Consider the following 25,507-nt stretch of genomic DNA (forward strand, 5'->3'; position numbering starts at 1 on the left):
GCGCAGCATATTTACAGGCAGCTGTGGTACTTCAAAACTAGTTCAGAAGGGATGAGCTCAGCTAAACATCTATTTCAGAGGATTGTCTGTGCATTACATAACTCCATGAACCATCCAACCCTTCCTGAGGTACACACAAGACATCAGAGTTAAGTTTAAACTATGAGGTTAAGGCCAGGGCAAGATTTATCACTCAATAATAGTTCTGACACATTATACATATAAAAGTTCCCCAATGTCCTTGATCTTAGTGGGTAGCATATCACCTGCTTCTGATCCACTTGGTACTTTGGCCTGGTCTACACTAGGGAAATTTACAAAAAGTTTCCCACCAATTCAGCTTGAGCCACTATTAAAACCAATAGGAAATGTAGTTTAGACAAGGTTCCAGCAGCCAGACCAGTCTTTAAACCATTATTTCAATTAGACTTGCTTTCAGAAGGGTTAGCTAAAATATTAGTAAGAATGGGTTGCTAGATCCTTGTCTGAACTCTCGTGGTCATCTGTTTTGATGACAGTTCAGCTGAAACAGTGCTAAAACTGGTGGGATACTTTTTGTAAGTTTGCCTAGTGCAGACAAGGCCTAGGAGGCCACGCACAACAGCACACAGTCAAGGCACAAACAACAGACTTTGGGGGCAAACGTCCAGTGTCTGGAAAACATTCCCCAAGTTTTTCCAATGTCAAAAACCCACAAGCTTTAGGTATAATGTCCTGCGAGGCGAGGGTTCAAGAGGGCATAGTTACAATGCAAAAAAAACCCTTTAAATTATTTCATTCTTCTCTGTAAACAAGAAGAGCAAGGTCCCAGCCCTGCACAGTTTACTGAGAGCGATGTCTCATTTTTGTGCCACAAGTAGGGGGTGCCTGGAAGGTTCCACCCCCATGACGCACATCCCAAATTGGGCAGGAAGCTAAGCCCCAGGATCCACACAATCATATTTACAGTGAGCGGCGTCTCATTTTGGTGGCTCATGTGGACAGAGCTCATTTTATGGGCACAGCTTGGAGGAGTACCACCATCATTTCCCAGCCACCCTCCAATCTAGTCACTGGTGGCAGGAGATATCCCCATTTTGCAGACAGGGAAACCGAAGCACAGAGTTGTTAAATGATTTACCCAAGGTCACAAAACATCTGTATGATACAGGTAAGTGACTAGACACTGATCTACTGAACATAGGGTGACCAGACAGCAAATGTGAAAAATCGGGACAAGGGGTGGGGGGTAATAGGAGCCTATATAAGAAAAAGACCCAAAAATCGGGACTGTCCCTATAAAATCGGGACATCTGGTCACCCTAACTGAACACCAGTCCCATGCTCTAACAACTAGAGCATGCTGTCATCCAGTATACTGGAGAGAACACCCCACCCCATTTTTAGCTCTGCACTTCAAATGCAGGAACTACAGAGATGAAGTGTAGAAAAGGTTAATGAAGCCTAAAGTAGCACAGCCTCTGAGACTCCAGTGGGCTTTTCACTATTGGAGACAGGGGATAAGTATTCTCCTAGTCTGTCAGCAAAAGGAGGTGGAGAGATCCCTTGAGGGATAAACTGGGAAAGTTTTTGTAATTGGAGTTTATGAAAAACCCACATTTCAGGCCATGACACAGTAAGGAACAAAGGAATCAGACAAGCCCTTCAACCCATTGTTAGATCAGCAGATACCCTAAGATAGAGGCAGGTGAAACCAAAAATAAACATTGAACAAAGAAAGCTCACCTATATCCAGACCACGTTAAAATAATCCACACACACACCCTTAGGAAATCACTCTGGATACGTCTTTTGATGTAGCTGGGAGTATGCTTCCCACAGTGCAGACGCATTAGCTCTGCTTCAGCTAGGATGCTTAAAAAACAGGGTGGCTGTGGCGGTGGCTCAGGCTAGCCACCCAAGTGCTTACCCAGGAGGTCAGGTGAGCTTGTGCATGGTTGGCTAGCCTGAGCTGCCGTTCATACTACCGTGGCTACACTGCTATTTTTAGCACACTAGCTCAAGCAGAACTAGTGCATCTATGTGCCTGCTCTGAGAAGCACACTCTGGCTGCAGCTTAGACGTACCCTCAGTGGCTCTCACCAGTACTTGCTCAGTCTAGCTAGAAGCAGAGTAGCGAACATTTCCTCCCATGTCACATGCCCTTTAGCTCATGGTTTTGCTTACTGTGCCAACAGCACGTGCGCGTACATGCATGAAGAGATAGAGGTGACTGAACAGCATGTGTTATTTAGAGGCATGAGATTTCTGAATCAACTTGTAATGGCACACACCAATAGCCAGATATGTCTGGGAGAGTGGCAGACTATATGATGTGCTAAATACTTCTATGCTGGGGGACACAACGTCTGCAATCAGACATCTTTTGCCTGATCCACTCCATGCTCAAGCCCTCCCATTGCCCAACCTTCCCACCACATTCATGCTAACACTCTCCAAAGACGTATAACATTCCTGTATAGGACACGTTTCCCATGCTGTCAGCAGCAGTCCCTATGAGCACTTACCTCTTATAGTGAACCACCAGGTCTACTAAAGTTACAATTTATTTTTCATGCTTTACAGACATGAAACCAACTAATCAATATGCTAATATTTCAATGCTCCAACATAAGACATGTCCTAAAGGAAGCAGGAGCAGAATGAAATAGAGGACTACAAAGCAATGCTTCAGACTCATTAGCATTACAAAGATTTTGGAGTAAGCAGGCATGAGTGGAACAGGAAGCAGCGTAATGAAATGTCTGTATTGAGGAACTAGGATTACAGAGAGGCTCTGTTTAAGCCATGTTGGGGGGGTAAATCATGGAATAGGTGTGTGCACGCACCTTTGTATCCCTATGAACTCAGCTTTCTGGAAGCAAGTTACAGAGGTGCAGGGCTGAAAGTTGTCTCCATTAAGAAGTCAGGAATGATGTAATAACATACAGCATACCAGGTGAAACCCTAGCCATAGGGCAAATGCACACATTCACCTTCTCCCCAGCTGTAGGCTGGCAGCTTTGAACAACCGCTCAATTTGTCCTCTGAGAAGGGGGAAGTTGCTAGATGTCTCACTTTCTAATCTTTGATCTCCCTTAGAAGCATAGTGGAAGGAAGGGTGATATGGGGCTAGAATTTGTTGCAGTACCATATGCTCTCAACTACCACTCCTGTGGTATTGTAGTCCCTTGATGTACATGCCTAGTCTCCACAAAGCCACTAACTGAAGCTACATGTGCAAAATGAATATTCAAAGCAACTTGCCAAGTGCTGTAGCAGGGAACCTGGAGTCAGGATTCCTAGGTTCTATTCCTAGTGATGCCAGTGACATCACAACCTTTTTGTGCCTCCATTTCCCATCACCATCTGTACAGCAAGGATAGGGCTACTTTCCATCTTTTCAAAAGCACTGTGAGATCTATAGATGAAACACAGCCACAGAAATTTGAACTTCTCTATTGTGAATGAGAATACAGCTCCTCCCTGCCCTTCCCCACAACACTCAGCCCTTCTGTAAAATGCTTCAAAATGTAGTAAAAAGAAGAAGACTGGTTCCTCTGCCCCTGAAGACAACAAGATGGCCTGGAGGAAGGACTCACCTGTAACTTATCTCCAAATGAGAGTTTGTGGATGATGTGCGTCATGTCAGGATTCTGAGGCTGTGCAGTGGCACTGTGTGTTGACACATGAAAGTTACCTGGAACCTGCAGTCAGCCAATCATTAAAAAAAAAAAAAAAAAAAAAAACACACAAAAGAAACACATGACTCTATATTTTATTTCCTTAGGCATCACTAGGTATCGCAACATAAAATAGGACCACAAGAATAAGATCATAGACCCATCTACTCTAGCAGTGGCCAATACTTGATGTTTCAGAGAAGGTTTGAAAGCCCATAATGCACCTGGCCTGCGAAGGTAATGCTGCACATAAAGGGGAGATCAGCTTACATCCCAAAATACAAGACCCAAGTGCCCTTATATAACATTCCATAAGCTTGCTAGATGTTTTAAAAAAAAATCATACCCCAACATTTCCAGTTCCCAAGACCTAAGGCACACCTTCCCTTTCCCCATCGAAATGAAGATCCATGATTGTCGGAGGTAAAAAATTGTCGTCTAACATTTTTCTCCCACACTCACACTTATACATGGACCCATTATTGTTTAGCCGCCTGGAAAAGTCATGGGTACTAGTCTTATTGTAGTGTTGCTCAAGTGCACTGTTCTGTTCAAAAAGATTTAGAATAAAAGGGAGCAGATTTATTTATTTTTTAAATATAAGGAGATAGAGGCTCCATGTACATACAAACTGGTCAGATTTTCAGCTTCCAGCCCCTTCAAGAACAGGCTTATTTTGTTAATTTAGGGGAAAAGACAGTTACCTTTTCCATAACTGGTGTTCTTCGAGACGTGTTGCTCATGTCCATTCCATATTATGTGTGTTTGCTCACCACGTGCACCGGTGCCGGAAGTTTTTCCCCCAGCAGTATTTGTAGGGGACCGGCTCTGACGCCCTCTGGAGTGGCGCCTGTATGGCGCCATATAAGGGGCGCCGCCAGGTCCTCCCACCCTCAGTTCCTTCTTGCTGGAAACTCTGACAGTGGGGAAGGAGGGCGGGTTGTGGAATGGACGTGAGCAACACATCTCAAAGAACACCAGTTACGGAACAGGTAACTGTCTTTTCTTCGAGTTCTTGCTCACGTCCATTTCATATTAGGTGATTCCAAAGCAGTACCCCTGGAGATGGGTAGAAATTCATGGACATGCAGATTGCAACACCACTCTGCCGAAGCAAGTGTCGTCCCTGACCTGCTGAGTGATGGCATAACGAGCCGTGAACGTATGGACACAGGACCACGTTGCAGCTCTACAGATGTCCTGGAGAGGGATGAGTGCCAGGAAGGCCGCCGAAGACGCCTGCACTCTCATCGAGTGGGCTCTGACAATCGGCGGCAGCAGAACCCCCGCCAGGTCATAACAGGTCCTTATGCATGAGGTGATCCAATTGGAAATCCTCTGCAAGGACACCAGCTGACCCTTCATCCTATCCGCTGTAGCAATGAAGAGTTGAGTCAATTTTCGGAAAGGCTTGGTGTGTTCTAAGAAGAAAGCCAAGGCCCTTCGGATATCCAGCGCGTGAAGACACCTCTCCTTACTAGTCTTGTGCGGTTTGGGAAAGAACACTGGGAGGAAGATGTCCTGGTTCATATGGAAGGGGGGAAGCAGGAAGGCTGGGTGGGGCCGCAACTGAACCTTATCTTTGTAGAAGACCGTGTACGGAGGTCCCGAGGTCAAGGCTTTAATTTCCGAGACCCGTCTTGCCAACCAGGAACGCAGCCTTCCATGACAGGTGGGAAAGGGAGCAGGAACCCAGCAGCTCAAAGGGCGAGCCGGTGAGCCTAGAGAGGACCAAGTTAAGACCCCACTGTGGGACAGGAGTCCGTACCTGTGGGAAGTCTCTCGAGGCCTCTCAAGAATCTGATCGTCATGTCATGAGAAAACACTGTCTGGCCTGGATCGGTGGGTGAAAAGCAGAGATGGCCGCGAGATGCACTCTAATGGAAGTGTGTGCTGGGCCTTGGTTCCTCAGATGAAGCAGGAAGTCCAAGCCAGACTGTATGGAAGAACATGAGGGAGAGATGCCACACTTGGACGCCCAGTGGGAAAACCTCATCCACTTGGCCAGGTAAATCAGTGTGGTTGAGGGCTTCCTGCTTCCCAGGAGAACCTGTTGGACCTCATCCAAGCAGTTCCGCTCCTCTGGGTTCAGCCAGGCAACATCCACACCGAGAGGTGGAGGGACATGAAGCTGGGGTGCAGGAGCCGACCATGGTCCTGTGACAAAAGTCTGGTCAGTTGGGCAGGGGCCAGGGAGGGGCCACTACCAGGTTCATGAGCGTGCCGAACCTATTCTGGTGAGGCCATGCCGGGGCAATTGTGATAACCTGTGCCTTGTCTCTCTTGATCTTTGCCAGGACCCTGCTGATGAGAGGAATCGGAGGGAATGCATACATCAGGCTCCCTGACCATGACAGGAGGAAGACATCGGAGAGGGAGTCCTTGCCCAGGCCTTGCCGCGAACAAAACTGGTGGCATTTCCTGTTTAGCCTGATGGCGAACAGGTCCACTCGGGGAGTCCCCCACCTCTGGAAGATCATGCCAGCTACCTCCAAGTAGAGTGACCACTCATGGTGAGAGGAGAAGGCCCTGCTGAGGTGATCCACTAGCATATTCTTGACGCCAGGGAGGTGACAAGCTTCTAGATGGATTTTGTGGCTGATGCAGAAGTCCCAAAGATGGAGTGCCTCTTGGAAGCGAGTCAACGAACATGCTCCCCCTTGCCTGTTGATATAGAATATAGAGGCCGTGTTGTCCTTCAGGACTCTCATCACCTTGCCTGGCAGGTGAGGTAGGAAAACTCCGCATGCCAAGCAGACCACCCTGAATTCTTTGACGTTTATATGTAATGTCATCTCCTCCGGACACCACATACCCTGAGTCTGGAAGTCGCCCAGGTGCGCGCCCCAGGCGAAGTCCGAGGTGTCTGATACCAAGTCAATTGTGTGATGGGAGGTGTCAAACGGAACCTCCTCTAGGACCGTCGTATGATCGCAGTGAGGCAAGTACTGTCGGGGGAATGGTAACGACTTTGTCCAGGTGATCTCTGGACTGGGAATAGATCATGGCCAGCCATTGCTGCAGGGGCCACATCTGGAACCTGGCATGACAGACAACGTATGTGCAAGCTGCCATCTGACCCGGCCGGTGCACACAAACCCTGGCCATAGTCAGGGGGAATGCGGAGACCTCTGCAATGAGGTCCGTCAATGTCTGGAACCTTTCTAGCGGCAGGAATGCTCTGGCGCAGGTAAAGTCGAGCACTGCTCCGATTAACTCTATCCTTTGCATCAGAACTAATGTAGACTTTTTGTTGTTCACCAGTAGGCCCAGGGAGTGGCACATAGCTTGCAGCACCGCAACATCCTCATGGACCTGAGACCTGGAGTTGCCCTTGACTAGCCAGTCGTCAAAATACGGGTAGCTCTGGATACCCCAATGCCTGAGGTAAGCAGCCACCAGTGACATGCACTTGGTAAACACTTTGGGTGCTGTTGCCAGGCCGAACGGGAGGACCCTAAACTGGTAGTAGTGGGGCCCCACCATAAACCGGAGGAAGCCTCTGTGACCTTGAAAGATTGCTATGTGGAAGTATGCGTCCTTCAAGTCAAGGGCGGCATACCAGTCTTTTGGATCCAGGGAGGGGATGATAGAAGCCAAGGAGACCATATGGAACTTTAGCTGCTTTAGATACTTGTTGAGGTCCCTCAGGTCCAGGATGGGCCGCAGACTGCCCTGGGTCTTTGGGATTAAGAAGTACCAGGAATAGAACCCCTTGTTCCTGTACTTGAGAAGAACTTCTTCCACCGCACCCAATTGTATCAACCCCTTTACCTCCTGCACGAGGAGACTCTCATGAGAAGGGTCCTTGAAGAGGTACAGGGAAGGGGATGGGGGAAGTAAACTGTATGGTATAACCCTCCGCCACAGTATTGAGAACCCAGAGGTCTGAAGTTATAGCTGTCCATGTGGGGAGGAAAAAAGAAAGGCGGTTGGAGAACAGCGGGGCAGACAGATCCGGGTAAAGTCTGGTAGGTTGCCCTCGAGTGCACCCTCAAAATGCTCGCTTGCCCCCCTGCTTATTGCGGGTCGAGCCTGACTGGGCAGAGGGAGGAGGTGGGTGGCTCGGGCGGCGCCTGTAGCCTCAACTCTTCTTATGGGGGGGCTCCTGGCGGGTTTGACTCCCTTGGCCTTGAGATTGTGGTGGTTTGAATCACTTACGGGCTAGACCAGGAACGTACAGCCCCAGAGTTTTCAGGGCAGTGCAGGAGTCCTTAAGGCCATGCAGTTTACTGTCCATCTGTTCTGCAAACAGAGCCTGGCCGTCGAAGGGGAGGTCCTGCATCGATTGCTGAGCCTCCCTTGACCCGAGAGGAGCAGCCAGGATGCCCTTCACATAGAGATGGCCAAGGCCATGGTGCGAGCCACAGAGTCTGCTGCGTCCGATGCTGCTTGGAGGGCCACTCTTGCTGCAGCCATGCCCTCTTCAAGGGTTGTCCAGAATTCCTTCTTGGACCCTTCGGGCAGCGAGACCTCGAATTTGTCGATAGACTGCCACATATTGTAGTCATAGCAGCCAAGGAAGGCTTGGTGGTTGGCCACTCTCAACTGAAGGCTGGAAGATTAATATATTTTTCGCCCAAACAGATCCAGTCACTGAGTCTTTATTCTTGGGCGTAGTCCTGGGTTGACCCTGCCTCTCCCTCTGGTTAACAGCCTCAACTATGAGGGAGTTTGGGGCCGGGTGAGTATAGAGATACTCATGGCCTTTAGCTGGCACAAAATATTTGCGCTCAGCCCTTTTTCAGATGGACGGCAGGGAGGAGGGGGTTTACCATAGCGTATTAATTATTTTCAATACCCCCTTGTGTAGGGGTAAAGCCACAAGTAGGTGCTGTGGAGCAAAGGACGTCGAACAATGAGTCCGACGGCTCCTCAAGTTCCTCTGCCTGGAGCCCCAGGTTAGAGGCGACCCTCTTCAAAAGTTCCTGATGAGCCTTGGCGTTATCTTGCAGAACTGGGTGAGGGGGACCCGTAAATCACTTTGTCTGGTGATGAGGACAAAGCCAGCGCTGAGGGATCTGCATCTCCTGGTGGTCCAACTGGCTGCTCCCCTAGTTCCTCATGGGCCTGGGGGAGAGGGGGTCTTCCCCTGTGGGGCCTCCACCTCCAGAGGAGGGCGGGATGCTGCAGGCAATGGCCTATCTGAGGCCCCCGCCACTGATCAGGCGTCCTGGGAAGGCTGGGTGAACCCCCATGGATTCCAAGGGTACCATGCTGCCGGCCATTGGCCCGGAGGCCACAGGGTCGGTTGCGGTGCCAACGAGGCTGACGGTACCACTGGTGCCGGGGCCTGTCCTGCTACCGGGGACTCCTGATCAGCACCGGAGTCATAAGCAGAATGACCATGAGCGGCTGGCTCAGCGGCCTGCCTCACCACAGTGCTGGCCGCTGTGCCTCGACGCTGACCTGTGCAGTTGGGAGATGTTCCTCCCGTGGGACCCCGGGGATCTTCGGCGTTCGGTGAATCTGTGTCAGTAGACCGCCGATCTATGCCTCACGCTGCTTGAGCTGTACCGGGATCTAAGTGGGACCGGGAGTCTGAGTGGGCTGGTCGTCAATAGCATCTCCCCGATTGAGGGGATTCGCATCTCAACGACGGGTGCCATCGAGCAGGTGACCGGTGACCCCATTCCGACGATCGGTCTCGACACTCACGTCGGGGGGCGCGTGCCTACGCAGGTCTGCTCCTGCAAGCCACACCTCAAATCCTGCTGTCAGTGCCCAGGGTCCAGAGACCGAAGAGGGCTTCTCTGAGCCTGCCTCCCAAAGTCCAAGGCATGACGGCTCCCTGGGGGCGAGCGCTGGTGGGATGTCCCCCACGATGGGGAGTGGCGCTGCTGAGGCAGGGACACTTGGAATGGTCCCAAGGCAGGTTTACCCCTGGGTTTGGGTACCACCAGAGCTAGTGTGGGTGGCACTGGTAGCATCAGAATCTCCTGCGCTGCCTGCAGGGCCTCGGTCATCGACAGAACTTTGAGTTGACAGAGGCCCTGGTCACTGTCCGGTGTGGCAGGCATAGTACGGGAGGGGCTTGACCGCTCGACATGAGCTGGGGTCCAACTCCCTCACAGAGATGTTGAGCCACCCAGCACGGATCTTGGCTTTCCTCCAGCCTGCTCCTTTCCCTTATGGGAAGTGGGAGATCTTCCCCTCGTGGACCTCTTGGGCTTCTTGGCTGTGGCTGGGGAGGGGAATCAGTGCTGCCTCATAGACGGCACCAGAGGGGCACTCCGTACCGACACTGCATTGCTCGGGGCCAAGTCAGACCTCTGCTCCGGTACCGGGGTCAGCACCAACTCCATCAGGAATGCCCTGAGACAGATGTCTCTCTCATTTTTCGTTCTGGGTTTGAACGACTTACAGATGCAACACTTATCACTTATGTGTCCTTCTCCTAGACACCTTAAACAGCTAACATGTGGGTCGCTGATGGGCATAGGCCGCTTACAACGATCACATGGTTTAAAGCCTGAGGATCGGGGCATGCCCTGTCCCTAGGCTGAGTCCCGTCTGGGACCAACTAACTAGAACTAATACTAAGGGTAAATACTAAACTATATACAACTATTTTACAAAGAAACATTTGTGAGACACACTGTGAACTAAGCGAAAGCTAGCCGAAGCAGCAGAAGTTCCAGCACCGTCACTGACGGCAAGACGGAACTGAGGGTGGGGAGAGCCGGCCGCACCCCTTATACCGCGCCATGTGGGTGCCACCCCAGAGGTCGCCAGAGTCGGTTCCCTATGGATACTGCTAAGGGAAAAAAGTTCCGGTACCGGTGCATGTGGTGAGCACACACACCTAATATGGAATGGACATGAGCAAGTACTCGAAGAACAGTAACTTCTGCATACACGGATTTCACCTAAGGGCTTCAGTTGCCATGACAATGTAAAGCAGCCGCTCTCATGTCATTTTTGATTGGATCACTCTGGAATTCAAAGATACTTCAGAATGTGATTACCAGAACTGCACCATGAAGCCTTTCAACAGAGTCAATGCAACCGCTGCTCTGGAAGGGCCAGGTAAATCTTCCTTGGCAGCTCAGGGCTGGTGTCAGAACAAAAGGATCTTGAGTGCTGATGTGGTTGGCAACACCTAGCAACAACTGATGCATTGTAAAACAGTACAATGTTCACTGCTGCTTTCTGCGGTCCCTCCCATTCACTTGTACCCACTGGTTGTCTAGCCATATGCTGTCATACACTTGTTAAGCTCCTATGGAGCAAACAGTTAAGCATGTGCTTAACTTTACACACACAAGCTGTCCCACTGAAGTCAACAGGACTAGTCACATACACAGAGTTCAGAGAGGCTTAGCTGCTTGCAGGATCAGAGCCTGCGATTGTAAGATCATGCCTTCATTCTGTGTGTGTACAGTGTCGAACATAATGAGACCTAAATCCCCAACTGTGGCCTCTAGACCCTACCATAATGCAAATTAACCCATGCTTACACAGCATGGCTTGTCCGCTTCTAGTGGCTGGATCCAAGAGGTTCATAAATCCATACAGCCTTTTTGCTAACAGACTGGGATCTTTTAGCTCAGGCAATAGAGGTTCATGCTTTTAGAGCCAGAGCTCCTGGGTTTGACCCCTGCTGCCAAAGAGCACCCCCAAGACTGTATTACCCAAATAATAAAAACAAAAATTAGAGAGAAAGAGAGAAAGAGGGAGAGTGTCGGGCAGATCACCCTATTCCTACTTTGTGAAAGAAGAACATAGAGCAAGCCTCCTGGCTCTGACCTGTGCCAGAAAGCAGACACATTACACGTACCAGACAGGAGTTAACTATCTTAGCCCTACACTTCAGGGAGCTCTCAGACTTTCAGAACAAAAAGATGAAACTGCACCGAGCCCCATCCCAGCTTAGTATCTAGTCAGTCATCAGTCTCGCTGGCTGCTCAATGGGAGAGAGAGAGGGGGAAAAAAAGACTATGCTTCAAGGAACAGCCAAGTCTAAATCATTTTCATGCCACAGCGTAAGCAAGGGGTTCTGCCTGTTATTTTTAGATGTGATTTAACATGATCTGGGAGGGGGAGAAGGAGAAGGAAGCAGGATTTGGCTGCCTCTGTGGTACATGACAGGGCATGAATAAAGCTGCCAGTGAGCCACACCTTCCCAATCCCCACACCCCATTTAGTCATCTGCAGCATTACATAGCAAGAGTAACCAATTCTGGACACACCCATCCCAGAGAGGAACCTCCCTAGGCCTGTATATTCAATCCCTCAGACCATGCCAGAGCTCCATTTCTACACAGCACATAGATGTGCGCTCATGGATGCACATGTGTGTTCATGCCACCCCATCTAAACACAAAGCCATTTCTGTCAAGCTGGCATCCCCAAAGGGGGAACATTCCAATCACTCTGTAGTTCTTGGACTAGGAGAGAGTTTGGATCAAAATGTGCCAAAGCTCTTTGTACAGCAGTGAGCCATGTACTGGAGGTGCTGTGGAGGGATAGCTCAGTGGTTTGAGCATTGGCCTGCTAAACCCAGGGTTGTGAGTTCAATCCTTGAGGGGGCCAGTTAGGGAACTGGGGTAAAAATCTGTCTGGGGATTGGTCCTGCTTTGAGCAGGGGGTAGGACTAGATGACCTCCTGAGGTCCCGTCCAACCCTGATATTCTATGATTATGGAGGGCAAACACAGCAGCCATTCTGCATTCCCCAATAGCTCATACACAACCTAAGACATTAGAGCCTGTTTTAATGAAAGGGGCTGTTGGCCACAACACAGGCCTATTTTCTGCTATGCAAGAGGTGACACCTGGAATGTTGTTCTAGACAAGCGTATATGGGCGCTTGATTTAATACTTCTATTGGTCTAACTGTGCAGCCTCTCCTCCTAGTACTATACTGCAGCACCAGGGAGCTGAGCTCACGTCCTGATTTGAAACCACAGTAACTGCAGAGCCATTCAGATGTGGGCTTTCATGAGTGCTTTGCATATGGGGCTTGCCAGCTGCTCCCTAACCACCCTACACCCACAACAGGTGTCATTCACACTCACCTTGTTGATGCTGAAGTGGCCCTCAAACCTGCAGCCATCCCCATTATTGAGAGGTACTTTCATTGAGTTGTCAATATGGCCAACTTCGTGCCTTCCCATTTCATCCTGAATGTCCAGTCCAACCACTACCCGGTTGGGAGTGGGGGAAAAGGAAAGATAAACACAGAGAAAGTTATGAATAGGAACAGGTGTGCACAATTCTTTGTGGGGCACAAACAACTTTTTCCTGGCATTTGACAGAATCGTTCAAGTAAATTCACCTGTTAAAATAAACATCATTGCTGCCCATCAGCAGTGATGGAATAATTACCAAAGGGCTTTTCAGTTTCAGAGTATTTTATGAATATTAATTTAGGACATTACACCCTTGGGAGATAGGCCTAATTCCCATTTTTCAGATTGAGAAAGTGAGGCAGAGAAGTTAGGTAATTTGCCAAAGGCCAAATGTGACATCTGAGTCAGACAGCTGTGATTAGAACTCAAAGGTTTCTTACTCCCAAGCCTTGGCTACACTGGCAATTCACAACGCTGCACTTGCTGGGCTCAGGGGTGTGAAAAAACACCCCCCCCCCCCCCCGAGCGCAGCGAGTGCAGCGCTGTAAAGCGCCAGTGTAATCAGCGCCTGCAGCGCTGCACGCTTGCTCGCAGCGCTGCAAGCTATTCCCCTCGGAGAACTTGGAGTACTTGCTGCGCTGCGAGAGAGCTGGCGGTGCAACTACACTGCCACAGCGGCGCTGTGAATCCGCGAGTGTAGCCAAGGCCCCAGACACAAAAGAGCAGACCATGAAAGAGGAAACTAGATTTAGTCAGATCTCACCAAGGGAGGTGGGTCACTAGTCAGAACTGAAGGAGGACAGAGTCATATTCCATTGCTAGGTAGGATCGCAAGAAAAAGATGACTTGGCTTAGAATGTGAAGTACTAGGGTATTTACAGAGACTCAGCCACTCCAGAAATCTGACCTCCCTCTCACACCTGGATTGTATAAACATGGGCCCCTGGATTGTGTAAACATGGGTACAACTGATTCCCTACAGAGAGGACAACACACTATAGAAAAGCCTCTCTCTAATGCCTCTCTACAGTCATACTACCCAGAAAGGGAAGAACAATACACTGGACAAGGTAGAGTTTTTATTTCTTCCCTAGGAGAAAAGGGCAACAACATTTCACCAAAATACAGGGTGGGGATTGCTCTCAGATCTCACGTTAAATGAGTAAACTTAGAGCTTTGAGTAACCACCTCTAGAAATATAGCAAGAAATCTAGGCCTGAACGGAGACACTTACATTCACAGTGCAGGTTCGGTAAGCTGATGTTCAGATTCACTTCTATTTTACCTCCGCTCTCTTTGTCTGGGTCGTCTACGTAGAGCTCGTTAACTCTGCAGGGAGATGAGCACAGATGATTTCACTTTGTAACACACACACACACCTACTGTTCAGTAGGGGAATTTGCACAGGGAGGGAAAGTTAGGGTTAGTTTGTGACAGGTGCTAAAAAGGCTCAGAAATTAAGTGAGAAGAAAGCCTTTCCAGAGGAGATATGAAATCAGATGGGTATAGACACTAGCAACCTGACTCTATAACTTGCACATAGCAATTGCAAGACAGAGGGGCTTTCCCCACCTCACTCACTCCAGTAGGAAACAAAGTCAACTCACTTTCTCTAATTAAAAAAAAAAAAAAAAAAGTTATAGACTTCCCCCAAAAGGGGTTTCCACTGGTGACATGAAACAAGACTGCTCTTTCTAGAGGTGAAAGGCACTAGTCCTCTGCATTATGGGGCTCCTACCCCCCTTAGGAAGAAGGAAGCCTATAATCTGAAATATACAAGGTTGTAGCCATGTCTGTCCCAGGATATGTTGGATGTAAGATGTTCTGAAAAAGAGCTGTGTGGGGCTCTAAAGCTTGTCTCTCTCACCAACAGAAGTTAGTCCAATAAAAGATATTATTGGAAAGTCAAGGAGGTGAGGTAATATCTTTTATTAGACCAACATTTGTTGGTGAGAGAGACAAGCTTTTGAGCCACACAGAACTCCTCTGAGGCCTTGTCTACACTACAGAGTTTTGTTGACAAAAGGCACCTTTTGTCAACAAAACAGTGAATGCATACACACTGTGATGTGACCTTTGGCGGCAAAAGTGCTCGGTTTTGGAGACAAAATAAAATCACCCCGATGAGAGACAAAGCTTTTTGCACAAATTTTTTGTCGACAAAGTGCCAGTGTAGACACCACGCTTGATTTTATCAATTTAATTGGCCTCCAGGGGGTGTCCCACAATGCCCATCCTGACCGCTCTGGTCAACAGTTTGAACTCCTCTGCCCTGCAGCCAAGTAAACAACCATCCGCCCCTCCCCATTAGAAGCCTTGGGAATTTTTGAAATTCCATTTCCTGTAGGCTTGATGTGGAGAGGTCTCATTGCATCTTCCCAGGTGACCATGGTGGCTTACTGCAGCAAACGCTCTCCCGCTTGGACTATGGCTGAGCTGTTGGATCTGCTCAGTATCTGGGGAGAGGAATTTGTGCAGTCACAGCTGCGCTTGAGCCGTAGGAATTGGGATACCTACAGGCAGATTTCTTGAGGCTTGTGCGAAAAGAGCTATGGTCGGGACTCGCTGCAGTACAGAGCAAAGATAAAGGAGATGAGGCAGGTGTACCATAAGGTGAAGGAGGCAAACTGTCGCTCCGATGCTGCACCCAAGACCCGCTGGCTCTACAAGGAGCTGGACGCTATCCTCTGTGGTGACCCCATCTCTACTGCCAAGAACCCCGTGGATATTTCGGTGTGACTGAGGGTAGTGGAAAAAGGACCTAACCCAGAGGACAAAGTCATTGATGAAGAGGTGGAGTTAGACGACGACGTGGAGCTCCCAGTGGGTCACCCGGTGGGGCAGGCAGCCAGGAACTGTTCACCACTCCGGAGGTGTCTAGGCAGTCTCAGCAGTTGCTTTCCCGTGAGCAAGAAGCAGGAGAGGAGACGCCTGGTAAGTGGCTGTGGTTTGTGCAGTGCAGAGCTGAGTTCAGGGTATAGAAATGTAAAAGGCTGGCTGTATTTCTGTGTGCTGGACATTCCCCTGTGCAGGTAATCAGTATGGCGGAACAGGGGTGTTGATGCACACGGGAATCCTCCAGAGAGATCTCTAGGAAAAAGTTTCCTGGAGGTCCTTGGCAATCCTCTGCCGAAGGTTCCTTGGCAGAGCTGCTTTGTTCCTTCCCCCATTGTAGGGAACTTTCCCGCGCCATTCGGCAATCACTTGTGCAGGAACCAAAGTGGCACACAGGCGAGCAGCACAGGGACCAGGATGGAAGCCCCAAGCATGTTAGTACATGTGTCCTTTCTTCCCTGCTTACCCTCAGGAGTGAGATATCTGCTACAATGACCCTCACCTGTGGAAAAGTGTGGGAGAATTTTAGAATGTTTTCCCTAACTGGCTGCAAAGCAACCCTTGCAGGGTACTCTTTTCCTCATGTAGAGCGCTCCCCCCTCCACCTCTCTAGCCAACACTCACCACGCTTTGGGTGTTCGCCGAGATGTTTGCTTGCCAAGGGTCAGTGAGAAAGTGATTATGTTACCAGAGGTGTATTTTATTGAAATGTTTCAATGCTGTGCGTGAACTTAATCATGCTTCTGTGCACTGTTCCTTGTGCTTTGGCAGATATGGCCTTGAGGAACACCCCCCACACACCGGCCGAATGTCTCCACCAGATAAGAAAGCGCCCAAGACTGAGCAAAGAAGACATGTTCCAGGAAGTACTGCATTTCTCCAATGCAGAGAAAAGGGAACGCAAGGAGTGGGAAAGGCAGGACAGAAAAGAAAATCAGGAGTTTGTTAAGGACACTACTGAGTGGATGATTAGTTATGGAGGAGCAAACGCAGATGCTGAAGTCTTTAATAATGCTGCAGACTGAGCACACGCGTGCCTGCCCTTCCCTGCAGCACAATCAGAACTCTTTTCCGTGCCTTGCCACCAAACTCCGCCAGCACAGTCCTATCCACTTTCTGGGACTTCTCAGTTTCCCTTTCACTCCATCCCCTCGGACAACTTTCATAATGATAGCTGGACCTACACACGGATCTGAAAGTCAGCGCTTCCCTGGTTCCTCCTTTCCCACCAAGCCTCTTTGTGTGTGTGTGTGTGTGTGTGTGTGTGTGTGTGTGTGTGTGTGTGTGTGTNGTGTGTGTGTGTGTGTGTGTGTGTGTGTGTGTGTGTGTGTGTGTGTGTGTGTGTGCTGTTTCTTGTGCAATAAAAGTAAAGTTTTTGAATGGTAACTCATCTTTGTTTGTTTCCTACAAATTGAGATAGCAGACACTACCAATACATACACAGGCAATTTAATCATTTGCTTATTGGAATGTAAGGCCCCAAATTTCACCATTGCTTCTTAGGAAAACTACATGTAATGTAACATTGCAGCACCAATCACAGAGATATACATTACTGGTTCTCATTTTCAAAGTGTTGCCTCAAAGCCTCCCTGATTCGAATTGCCCCCCTCTGATAGCCCTGGTATCTGGCTCAAAATCAGCAGCTGAGCCGTCTGCCTCAACACTCCACCTCTGAGCAAACCTTTTACCGTTAGCTTCACAAAGATTATGCAACGTACATCACACGGCTATGACCATGGGAATATTATCTTCACTGAGGTCTAACCTTCCATAAAGGCATTGCCAGCGCACTTTTGATCTGCCAAAGGCACATTCCACGGTCATCCAGCACCTACTCAGCCTGTTGTTGAACCGCTCCTTACTGCTGTCCAGGTTTCCTGTGTAAGGTTTCATGAGCCAGGACTATAAGGGGTACTCCGGGTCTCCCAGGATCACTATGGGCATGTCAACATCCCGCATTGTAATCTTCTGATTTGGAAAGAAAGTCACCACTTGTAGCTTTCTGTACAGGCCCGTGTTCCTGAAGATGAGTGCATCATGCACCCTCCTGGATCACCCTGTGTTGCCGTCAGTGAAATGCCCACGGTCATCCACAAGCACCTGCAACACCATGGTGAAGTACCCCTTCCTATTGATGTACTCCGTTGCAAGGTGGTCTGGTGGCAAAATTGGAACACGCGATTAATTGCCCTGCACACTTGCATTAACGCAGCCTCAACTGTCGACTTCCCCACTCCAAATTGATTCGCAACCAACCAGTAGCGGTCTAGAGTCACCAGCTTCCACACAGCTATTACCATGCACTTCTCCACCGATAGGGCAGCTCACATTCCAGTGTCTTTGTGCCGCAGTTCTGGGGCGAGCGCCGCACACAATTCCATGAAGGTGGCTTTCCACATCTGAAAGTTCTGTAGCCACTGCTCATCATCCCAGACCTGCATGACGATACAATCCTACAATTCAGTGCTTGTTTCCCGAACCCAAAAGCAACAGTCCACTGTCTGCAGCTCTTCCGTGAATGCCAACAGCAATCTGAAGTTTGTCCTATCTATAACACACAGCATGTCAGGCAACTGGGAGTCTTCTTCAGTTAGGAACTTCGTGATTAATTGCACTGCCATCCGCAATGTCTTCACGACAGTTATCAGAGCATAGGAGAGCAGTGCGGGATCCATCCCTTCACACAGAGATGGCGGGGTGAACAGTAAATAAGGGCTGTTGAAAAATGCCACGAAAGAAAGCCGGAAGCCCATGGAATGCTGGGACAGAAAACAATGCATCATGGGACATTAAGCCCGGTCCCTAGATGCACCGCGATCCACTCTGCTTTCCCACAAGACCTAGTGGCAGAAGGTGTCGAGCTGGACTGTGGGAAAGGTACCCACAGTGCATTGCTCACACTGTTAATGATAGTGCCCCAACTGTGGATGCACTCTGCCTACAGAGGGAGTGAGTGTGAACATGCAATACCGATTATTATAGCGCTTTTTGAGTGTCGAGATATTTGTTGACAAAACTATGTAGTGTAGACAAGGCCTTGGTCTTCACAGCAAAATGCAAGGTGTAACAGATTGTTTAGCATAAGTAGTTAGCACATATTGTAAGAGACCATTCAAGGTAGAGTGGTCTGTTAACACCTCTGCAGTCAATAAAAGATATTACCTCACCCACCTTGTCTCTCAAATAACCTGGGACTGACATAGCTACAACATATAATCTGATACATCAGAAATGGTTTTAGAGAAAGGAGACTGCCACCTATCCCATAAGGGTACGTCTACACTGCCCATGTTAAGCGTGGCTGCGGAAGCACTGTGACGTGGGCAGTGTAGTCACGCTTTATCGACGGGGAAGAGCTCTCCCGGTGATTAAAAAAAAAAAAAAAAAACCCACCCCGAATGAGCGGTGGTAGCTTTATTGCCAGCAGCACAGCTCCCGGCGATAAAGCACTGTCTATACTGGCGCTTTTCAGCACTAAAACTTTTAACGCTCAGGGGTGTGTTTTTTCACACCCCTGAATAACTAAAGTTTTACCGCTGAAAGTGGTAGTGTAGAGACAGCCTTAGAAAGGCCCATTTGTGCAGCTGATCACAATCAATTTTTGCCACCCACATTTGGTGGCAGAAGCAGGGGCAGTTTGTGAGATGGGACATTTAGGATTAGTCTCCTCACCTGTGATTAACCCTGCCTGTGCTGGAAAGCTGTCTGAGCTCCTTGCTGGAGGGGAGAGGTGTTTTAGGTTTCTCCGATTCATATGATTCCTAACTTTCGACCCTTCCTTTTTTGCTGGTGTGTCCCTCTCCCAGCCCTCCAATTACATCTCCTTCCCCTGGTGACTCACTTGGAACTCTGCATAGTAATTCAAAACAATGGCATGAAATTGAGATGAAGAGCATTTAAGCTAGAAAATATCAGGGGAAAGATTCCTGGATAGCGAGATCCAATAAACTCTGGAACAGTTTTCTGTGTGTGGTGGTAGTATATTATAGTACCAGGCACCTCACATGTAAGATGACAAAACACAGACTCAGACTGGGAGAAGGAATACAAGAAAACAATGGAACATTTAAGGTTGGCACAAATCTTGTTAGTTCCACCATTTATGCTTATTTTGAACACTTAAAATATGGCAACAAATACACTGCAGACACCGTTGGAAGCCCATTTGCTTGGGAGATTTAAAAACTAGTCCAGATAAAGCTCTGGAAAAAATATTGCAGGGGAAATCCTGCACTGGACCAAAGAGATGGATAAGATTACCTAGGACTGTGGTCCCCAACGCGGTGCCCGTGGGCATCTATGTATGCCTGCCTACTGTGCCCTGCCGCCCAGGAATGCAGCCGCCGGACAAGCAGCCGCCGAAAAGCGGCAACGTCAAGAAGCAGCGCCGCCGAAATGCTGCTGCTTCTCGGCGGCGACGCCTCTTGATGACGCTGCTTCTCGGTGGCATTTCGGCAGCGACGCTTCTTGGCGTTGCCGCTTGTCAGCGGCATTTCGGCGACTGCTTGTCCGGCGGCTGCGCTCCTCGGCGGCATTTTGGCGGCTAGTCGTCCGGCGCCCGCCCACACTGAAAGATTGGGAACCACTGACCTAGACGATCTTTTCAATCTCTGTGCTATCCAGCCAGACCAGATAAGCACATTAGTGGCTGTATCTGCCAATATGTAATATATATGATATAATAGTCTACTTTTTGCAGATATGCTTTATTATCTTCAGCAGTGAGAACGCCACATTGTTTTTCATCTAGCGCTCAAAAGTGTGTTAAGCCCTTTTGACAAACAAAACGAAAAAAGGTCCCAGGCCAGAGGAGCTAACAGGCAGTACAGATGAACGGTGCTAAAAGATGAGTCAAAGTGCTTTTGCTCTGAGGGCCCATCTCTGGACCATGAGCTTCTAGCTGGTGAATGGCATGACATTTATCCAGTAGGGAGTGCAGAGAGAGATGGGTTTGCCTATAGGGCAAGTTTGGTTGAGAAGATAATGATCACCAGATCAGTGAATGTGATTGGTGTTTGATTGAAACCAAAACAGTGTTGGTGTTCAGCTCCACATTGCTACCATCTCCTCTCTGTTAACTGGCCTGACAAGCTGTTGGTAATAGTTACCTCACATATATTTCACGTTGTGACAGTGTATTCCATAAGGCTTTATGGAGAGGGGGTGCTTATGAATGTATGTATGACATAACTGGAATATGTTTTGTGCTGCCTGTGCCATGTAACATATCTCTGTAAAGGTTACGGTCTACTATATCTATTCATCCTATTTGTACATATATATCATTTTCTACTTGAGGTTAAGAATATGGGCTGTATGCTTGCTTGGTTTCTAAGTAAGCTTTGTGAGGCATTTGGTCAGCTTCTTTAGGAAGGAATTTGCCAGGTTAAGTACCTGATCAGGAAACATTTGGAGAACAATGCATCTTGGAATGCTCCAATCCACATAAGAAGTCTTCCTGGAGACATGAAAGATACCATATGGACAACGGCTTCGGCCTGTAAAGACTGAGTCATGCAGGGACATGTGACTTGCCCAGGTGACTCCAGAACTCCACCTTGGAGCTAGACTTTGCATAGGAGGGAGGAGGGGGGTCTCCACCCACAAGAGAGAGTCTATTTAAACCCGTGGGAGACCCCTCCCTTTTGTCTTCAGCTGGCTAAAGAAGGAGCCTCCCCCCCCCCCGGGATACCTGAAGGAAACTGGAACAAAGGACAGTAAACTACAGGGGTTGTGAGTGATTGCTGGACCCAGGCTAAAAGGAGATTAGCCTGTAAAAGGGAGCATTCTGGAACTGGTGAGATTATCTGTATTTAGTTTGATTAGACATAGAACAAAGTAAGTTACCAAGCAAAATAAAATAAAATGTGGAAATCTGACTGTTACTACTTGGAACCACTTAAATCCTATTTTCTGTATTTAATAAAATCACTTTTTATTTAGTAATTTACTCAGAGTATGTATTAATACATGGGGGAGCAAACAGCTGTGCATATCTCTCTATCAGTGTTATAGAGGGCGAACAATTTATGAGTTTGCCCTGCATAAGCTTTATGCAGGGTAAAACAGATTTATCTGGGTTTAGACCCCATTGGGAGTTGGGCATCTGAGTGCTAAAGACAAGCAAACTTCTGTGAGCTGTTTTCAGGTAAACTTGCAGCTTTGGGGCAAGTGATTCAGACCCTGGGTCTGTGTTGGAGCAGACGGGAGTGTCTGGCTCAGCAAGACAGGGTGCTGGAGTCCTGAACTGGCAGGGAAAACAGGAGCAGAGGTAGACTTTGCACATCGGGTGACAGCTCCCAAGGGGGTTTCTGTGATCCAACCCGTCACACACGTGATTAATAAAAATGAGACAGAGGGAAGGGCAAGTTTGCTCATTTGTGACCTGGTTAGGAGCTTCTTGGCTGGGAGCTCCCCTTCCTGACAGAAGGTATTAAGCCTTCTATGTACTTATTATTGAGAGATTATGTGTGCCAAAAATTAAGTCATACCTGCGACACAGCTTCCAAGAGTGACCTCAGCCAAAAGAGGCATTAATCCTAACAGAAATGTTGCAGCTTTCTACACCCCATAAGTACTTCCAGCAGGATCCCAATCTACCAGTCAGTCTGTTTCATAATAGTATCCGGCTTTCTCCCAGCTCTTCTCTGCTGTCTGAGATTTGGGCCACACCCCGTCACTGCTTTGGACAGTTTAACATTACCAATGAAAAGACGCTTCCATGCCCAAGCTAGAAATGGAATGTGTATCAGGGTCAAAAATTCATTGATCACTTCAAAGAGCTGTGGTATACTCCAAGGACATCAATATTTTTAATTTTTATTGGGCATTTTCAGGTTATGACCCAGCAAGAAAGTCAAACGCAGCTTCATACATGATTAACCCTTAATTCTCTCCAAGGTCAATTATAATAGGGTACTGGAATAGTTCACATGATATAACTTGTGCTTACATAATGCTTTTTCATTGTAAAGAGCTATGAGAGCTACAAAGGGAAGTAAGCAGTAGAATCACTCCCATTTTACAAATGGGATACCTGGGGCAGAGAAGTATGGCAATTTGCCCAAGGGTGCAAAGCCAGTGACAGAGTCAGAATCTAGGACTCCTCACTCCCCATCCCATGCTCCATCCACCACGTCACAGCTGCACGCCTAATAATGAGCTATGGGCTTAACTTGCTAGGGGAAGGCCTCAAAGAAAATGTCATCCCCCTTCACTGAACTGGAAGTTTCACTCCCAGAAGACTAACTGGAAACATGCAGCTAAATCAGAGCTCCCGTGTCAAGGTCACTCTTTCTATGAACTCTCCCTGAGCCACTACTAGGATCTTCATGGAACTGGCAGATTTCTGTATTATGCCCCTTTATTTAAGGCACTTGCTGTCCAGCTGCCATCCCTCCCCCTAAGGCCAAGAAGGGGAATTAAGAGTCTCATGGTTTTTTTCCCATTATTTAAGCAGATGTGAAGTGGGAAATAATATGTGCAGTTTGTGACACAGTGACTAGTAGCCCTTGCTGGAGGGCTAGAGACTCCAGCAAAAGAAAATGAGTCGGCCCAAGGTATTATGCCACCATGCATACAGCTACCCTTCTGGAGGGCAGGCAATGGGAATGTGAGATTCCTGCACCACGGCTTGGCTCAGACAGTCACAGAAATAATATAATCGCGAAGCTGGGCAGGGGGAGTACTGCAGATGTGGATTCTAAAGAGGTGGCTGCCTTTAGGGCTGCACTGTAGCCTCAAAGGATGGTTCGAGTCCCTCCCAAAACCAGAGGAGCAGCAGGCAAGCACTGCTGCTTCACAGCTGCTTCTGGTGACAGGGCAGGGGTTGTGTTTTTTTTATTGGCTTTGCTTAGAGACTACTCCTGAGGTGTATGAAAGGGGCAAGTGAGGGCACAAGGGCAGGCGGGGGGAAGATACACCGCTCCCACCCCAAGTGCTCGCAGTCACGATTTCAGGGGAAAGAGTGAGAGAGCTTCCTTACGCGGCATAAACCGTGACCCCAGTCAGAAACAATTTGATTTGCTTCTAGAAATACTTCAGATTCCTAGGAGATGTTGCTGGGCTCCTCATTCCCTCATGCCGTTTGCTTACAAACTTGCACCGGAAGGTTTCAGGGATTCTTTGGCAAGCCTGCAGACAGTGCAAACTGCACATGCGGATAGAGGGGACAGTAACAGAGCAATTCGTATCACTGAAGGATTTCACCCAGATAAAAAACGAGCCATTCCCCAAATCGGAGCCTTTAGAACTGACATTTGGGATACAACAGCTTTGTTTCTCCAACAAAAAGAGAATTATTTTTTCCAGGGTCCCTGGTCAGTAACATTAAACACTTCTGCACTTGCAGGTGTCCAAATGCCTATGATCCTTCAGACACAAAAGGAGACATGTTTAATCCTTCTGAACCTCAGTCTCTGTCCAAGCCCTCCCAAAGTGGCCTCACAGGAATCCAGCCTCTTCTGCTGATACATTGTCTGCTCCCAGGCACCACAGTCTCTGTCTCACTCCAACAGTTTGAGAAAGGAAACCCTGCTGCCAGCGTGTTCCCCACTTTGCGTTGTTCTCTCAGGTCCAATAGACAACAGTTAGCCTTGCTGGGATTTAAACATTGTGAAGAGAGGGGTCATCTCAAAAGATTTTTCATCTTTCCTAGGTGATGACCCTCATAGGCCTCTGCAAGGCTGCTCAGTGTCTCAGACACACTATCTGAGCCTACCCATTGTTTTCCTTGTTCACCTGATGAGCTCCCAGCAGTACAGTCCCCTGCAAAGACTGCTCAACAATCGGCTTCCTCTGTCTGTGGATGGATGAATCAATATTTATACAATGTAATGTCATCTTCCCAATTCTTGATAAGGAATGAAAAGTGGGACAGCACATTCTCTAATGCAAAATAAGTTGGACATATGTTATTGCTCTGTCATTTGTAGTTTCCTGCTGTGCCTACGTTCTGGTCACTTCCTCATTTAAAAGGTCACCATCCGTCTCATTTTAGTCTCATTGCTAAGCCGAGAGGTGTACAAAACACACAGTCCTACAAAGGAAGGAAATGCAGTTCTCAGGGAGGTGGGGAAGAGGGGAGATCCACGTTAAAGATGTCAACATCCATTTGAGTCAGCCATTGTAAATGACATAATGGCACAACCGTCCGTTTCCTGTTAACCCACAAACACGTAGATTAGGATGAACAGCATAACAACTTCCCCACCATACAACACCTTTCATTAGAGAATCTCAAAGTGTTAGGCAAACATTAAAAAGCCTATCAACACCCGTGGGAAGTAAAAAACTAAGTATTACTATCTTCATTTTACAGGTTGGAACAGTAAGCCATAGAAAAGTTACGTGACTTACCCAAGGCCAATTAGTGGTAGAGTTAGGAATACAACCAAGAGTCTTGACAGTCACTCTGTTTCCTCTTCTGCAATAAGTCTGTTTTATCATTTCCCCCAACTGGATGAACTAGTGGAACTGCACCTATAGCTCACTGACCTAGAATAGAAGGTCATGAGTGCTAGCCTCCTTGCTCCCTTTGTATAGTTAGGGCTACACGGCAAGTTACTGTGTGACAAACCCGGGTATGAATCTACACTGCATCAGCTTGCAACATCCCACATGGATACCGCTACAGTACTAAGTCCTGGCGTGCAGCTTAACATGCTATGCTTTCAAGGGATAGTATGTTAAGCCATCCTCTGGGACCTTTCACTGCGCTATAGCAGTGTCCACACGGAACATTATAGTGTGGCAATATGGGACACCGTAGATTCACATCCTGGCTTTTGGTGCAATAACTTGCCATGTAGACAAGCCCTTAGTGACCAACTGTAAATGTATGTGAGCACTGCAAGATGCTGGTTTGTCCTGTCAGACAGGTGCAGGATCTTTTTATTTATTTTTGGGGGGGGGTTGGGGGGGGGGGGGGGGGGGG

General features: G+C 48.3%; 1 protein-coding gene across 1 annotated transcript in view; it reads right to left on the reverse strand.

The window, feature by feature from the left end:
• Positions 1-25,507, reverse strand: part of ERGIC1 (endoplasmic reticulum-golgi intermediate compartment 1) — a 96,664-nt gene that overhangs the window by 15,737 nt on the left and 55,420 nt on the right. Inside the window, exons 4-6 of the mRNA XM_034778664.1 lie at positions 13,970-14,064; positions 12,682-12,806; positions 3,582-3,686 (exon numbers count right to left, since the gene is read on the reverse strand). Of these exons, the coding sequence (XP_034634555.1) occupies positions 3,582-3,686; positions 12,682-12,806; positions 13,970-14,064 (325 nt within the window). The remainder of the gene's footprint in view (positions 1-3,581; positions 3,687-12,681; positions 12,807-13,969; positions 14,065-25,507) is intronic.

The sequence above is a fragment of the Trachemys scripta genome, chromosome 8, assembly GCF_013100865.1.
Source record: "Trachemys scripta elegans isolate TJP31775 chromosome 8, CAS_Tse_1.0, whole genome shotgun sequence".
Lineage (NCBI taxonomy): Eukaryota > Metazoa > Chordata > Testudines > Emydidae > Trachemys > Trachemys scripta.